General features: G+C 50.3%; 1 protein-coding gene across 1 annotated transcript; it reads left to right on the top strand.

The window, feature by feature from the left end:
- Window positions 1–1,945, top strand: LOC108160886 (maltase A1). Its single transcript, XM_017295154.2, has 3 exons — window positions 1–1,355; window positions 1,425–1,620; window positions 1,678–1,945. The coding sequence occupies exons 1-3, from the start codon at window positions 23–25 to the stop codon at window positions 1,886–1,888; spliced, it is 1,740 nt and encodes a 579-aa protein (XP_017150643.2). The 5' UTR covers window positions 1–22; the 3' UTR covers window positions 1,889–1,945.
- Window positions 1,946–3,799: the final 1,854 nt, after the last annotated feature.

Below are 3,799 nucleotides of genomic sequence, written 5' to 3' on the forward strand. Positions count from 1 at the left end.
AGTCCGAACAAAACCGAAAAAAATGAGAACGCAATCAGTTGTTGTGTTCCTGGTGCTGGCCGCTGTTGGCCTGGCCAGAGCCACCGAGTGGTGGGAGAGTGGCAACTACTACCAGATCTATCCGCGATCCTTCCGCGACTCCGATGGCGATGGCATCGGTGATCTCAATGGCGTCACCGAGAAACTGCAGTATCTCAAGGATATTGGCTTCACGGGCACCTGGCTGTCGCCTATTTTCAAATCTCCAATGGTGGACTTTGGCTATGACATCTCGGACTTTTACCAAATCCACCCCGAGTACGGAACCATGGAGGACTTTGAGCGTCTGATTGCCAAGGCCAAGGAGGTTGGCATCAAGATCATCCTGGACTTCGTGCCCAACCACTCGAGTGATCAGAGCGAGTGGTTCAAGAAGTCGGTGGACAGCGACCCCCAATACAAGGACTATTACATCTGGCATGATGGCAAGATCAACGAAGAGACCGGCGAACGGGAGCCACCCAGCAACTGGGGCTCTGAGTTCCGATACAGCGCCTGGGAGTGGAACGATGTGAGGCAGCAGTACTACCTGCACCAGTTTGCTGTCCAGCAGCCTGATCTGAACTACCGCAATCCGGTGGTAGTTGAGGAGATGAAGAACATCATTCGCTTCTGGCTGGCCAAGGGCGTCTCCGGTTTCCGCATCGATGCGGTTCCGTACCTATTTGAGGTAGATCTGGATCGCTACAACCAGTACCCCGATGAACCGCTGACCAACGATGCTGAGGCCTGTCCTGATCCTGACGACCACTGCTACACGCAGCACATCTACACCCAGAATCTGCCTGAGACCATCGACATGGTCTATCAGTGGCGGGAGGGGGTGGACACGTTCCAGGCGGAGCACGGTGGGGATAAGCGACTGCTCCTGACCGAGGCATACACCAGCTTCGAGAACATGATGCTGTATTATGGCAATGGCGAGCGTAATGGCTCCCACATCCCCTTCAACTTTGACTTCCTCTCGAACGTCAACAACGCCTCGACGGCGGGCACGTATGTGACGCACATCAAGAAGTGGATGGATGCCATGCCAGAGGGTGTCTATGCCAACTGGGTACTCGGCAACCACGACAACAAGCGCGTGGCCTCCCGCTTCGGAGTGCAGCGCACGGACCTGATCAACATTCTGCTGCAGACTTTGCCGGGACATGCGATCACCTACAACGGCGAGGAGCTGGGCATGACCGATGTGTGGATCAGCTGGGAGGATACTGTGGATCCTCCGGCCTGCAACTCCGATCCCGAGCACTACTACGATCGGTCCCGCGATCCGGCCCGCACACCTTACCAATGGGATGCCTCTTCAAAAGCAGGTGGGTTGCTCACTAGTCGGAACTCTCCTCTGTCCAACGTTCTCTAATTTTTCTTGGGATCTTTGGCAGGCTTCACCAGCGCCGATCATACCTGGCTGCCAGTGTCCGACGACTACAAGACCAAGAATGCTCTTCAACAGTTGCGCGCTCCGCGTTCACATCTACAGATCTTCAAGAAGTTGTTGCGCGTTCGCAAAGAACCGTCCTTCCGCCAGGGAGATCTGAGCATTGAGGCCATCGATGATGATGTCATCATCTACTCGCGGTGAGTAATGAAAAATGAAGTCCTGCGCAGTCCATCACAAAAGCCTTTTTTATTTAGCCAAAAGAGCGACAGCGATCTCTATGTGATTGTCCTCAACCTGAGCGGAACGGCCAAGACCATTGACATAACCAAGTACTTCAAGTTGGGTAGCCAGGCGGAGGTTATCACCACCTCCTTGAACTCCCAGCACATCGACGGAGATGTCGTCAATCCCTCGGCGTTTGTGGCTAATCCCTACGTGGGCACAGTCCTCGTTGCTGTTAATTAAAGTTGCAATCAAGTATTGTTTAGTGCTATTAAATTAAATAATTTTCCTCAAATTAAATTGGTTATCAATTCTCTTCCAAGGGCTAGAAGTATGCTGTTCCCGTGATTTGAGTTGAATACTACTATTAAACGAGGGGGAACGTTGTGAGTTGCTGCGGACTCCGTAACTCTACATTTATACCCGATACTAAGTCAGTATGGCTCTCCTCCGGCAGACGCCGCTAATATTAAACGACACGAGAAAGAGTGCGTGCGAGAGAGACAGAAAATCAGTCTGAGCGTGACGTCGGGCGCTGCGTATCCACTGCAAATTGATTTGTTCCTTTTGGCTATAAAAATTATCTGATCTGATCCAGATTCAGAAATCTGATAGATATGGTCGTTATCTATGATTCTGCGTTTTTAGTTTTCTTGAATCTGCAATATTGTGGATGCAACAGATTTTCGTCCTTTGTGTGGGCGGAAGGGGGTGGGGCGAAATTTTGAGATATACGTTTTATAGTGAGATCTAACAGGAGTGCGGATACTAAATTTGGTTACTCTAGCGTTAATAGTCTCTGAGATTTGTGGATGCCCCAGATTCGCGCTTACATTAGTTTTATTTTAGGACCGCATTTGTTAAGTGTTTTCTCCACTTGTGTTTTGTTGTCGTATTAATGTGACGTCAAAACAACCACATCTTTGGGACCTGAAGACTGGAAAATTGGAAGGGACCAAACTGAGCACCTCAATATATACACAGACGGCTCCAAGATGGAAGGAGGAGTAGGAGCGGGCCTATACTGTACAGACCCTGAGATAAGGCTGTCGTATAAGCTACCGGACCAATGCAGCATATTCCAGGCAGAAGTTTTTGCCATCGGGAAGGCAGCGGAGGTCGCTCTCCTAACAGAACGAGCACACGATGCGGTCAACCTATTCGTCGACAGCCAAGCGGCGATAAGATCCAAGCAGTCATCCGCGGTCAGTTCCAGAAGTGTCTTGGCGAGCAGGGAGGCATTAGACATCCTAAGCACGACAAAGACAGTGCGGATCTATTGGGTTCCCAGCCACCAGGGCATCGAAGGAAACGAAGCGGCGGACGTACTAGCTAAGGAAGGCGTCGGGCTAGAGAATAGGAGAACCGAACGTGCCTGTCTCCCTCAGAACGCTGCAAGGCGATCTAGAGAAGCAGGCTAGAGCACAGACTGATAGCAGGTGGAGGAGTACCACCACCTGCAGAACTTCGAAGATAATGTGCAAGGAGCGCAACGAGAAACTTAGCCACTACCTACTGCACCTACCACGAAAGGACTGTAGATTGCTAGTGGGGATACTAACAGGTCTGGCTGCTGCACATGCAGCAAAGCTAGGCATCACCAACAGAGACAGTTGTAGGAAATGTGAGGAACCTGGGGCTATCGAAACCCCGGAACATCTCATCTGCAACTGTCCGGCTCTCTCAAGGGCAAGGAGGAGATACCTGGGCGCCCCAGTGCTGGCATCACTGGAAGATGCCTCCAAAAGGACGCCACAGGAACTGCTGGCCTATGCTAAAAACACCTAGATTCTCGGGGACTTTTAAAACCACATTAACACTCCCGCGACGGTTCATACACCCCCCCATCCGGATAACTAAGGGCCATATTGGCCTATGCGTGGCCCCGCTGAGGGCCGTCCGTGTTAACCTAACCTAACCTAACTTTTTTTTCCGATTATCTTTCGTAGTGATCAGACGTGTTTTTGTTTTGCGCTCCGCATTTTTTCCTTTTGTTTTGAATAAACAGCCGGTGTTTTCCTAACTAAATTCTAATTATACTTCCTAACCAGACAACAATCTGGAAACCTATTCTATTACGCGAGTGCATGCCTTTTGATTTGTGTTAAAACATTATTTAACTTTTTATTTTTCGGCGTCGGCTTGTGCTTGTGT

Source organism: Drosophila miranda (assembly GCF_003369915.1).
Source record: "Drosophila miranda strain MSH22 chromosome Y unlocalized genomic scaffold, D.miranda_PacBio2.1 Contig_Y1_pilon, whole genome shotgun sequence".
Classification (NCBI taxonomy): Eukaryota; Metazoa; Arthropoda; class Insecta; order Diptera; family Drosophilidae; genus Drosophila; species Drosophila miranda.

What these genes read in the sequence shown, in the direction of transcription:
- LOC108160886 (XM_017295154.2), top strand. Translation starts at nt 23, where the DNA reads ATGAGAACGCAATCAGTTGTTGTGTTCCTGGTGCTGGCCGCTGTTGGC. An exon ending in GGATGCCTCTTCAAAAGCAG is followed by an intron (nt 1,356 to 1,424) that starts GTGGGTTGCTCA and finishes GATCTTTGGCAG; the next exon opens with GCTTCACCAGCGCCGATCAT. An exon ending in GATGTCATCATCTACTCGCG is followed by an intron (nt 1,621 to 1,677) that starts GTGAGTAATGAA and finishes TTTTTTATTTAG; the next exon opens with CCAAAAGAGCGACAGCGATC.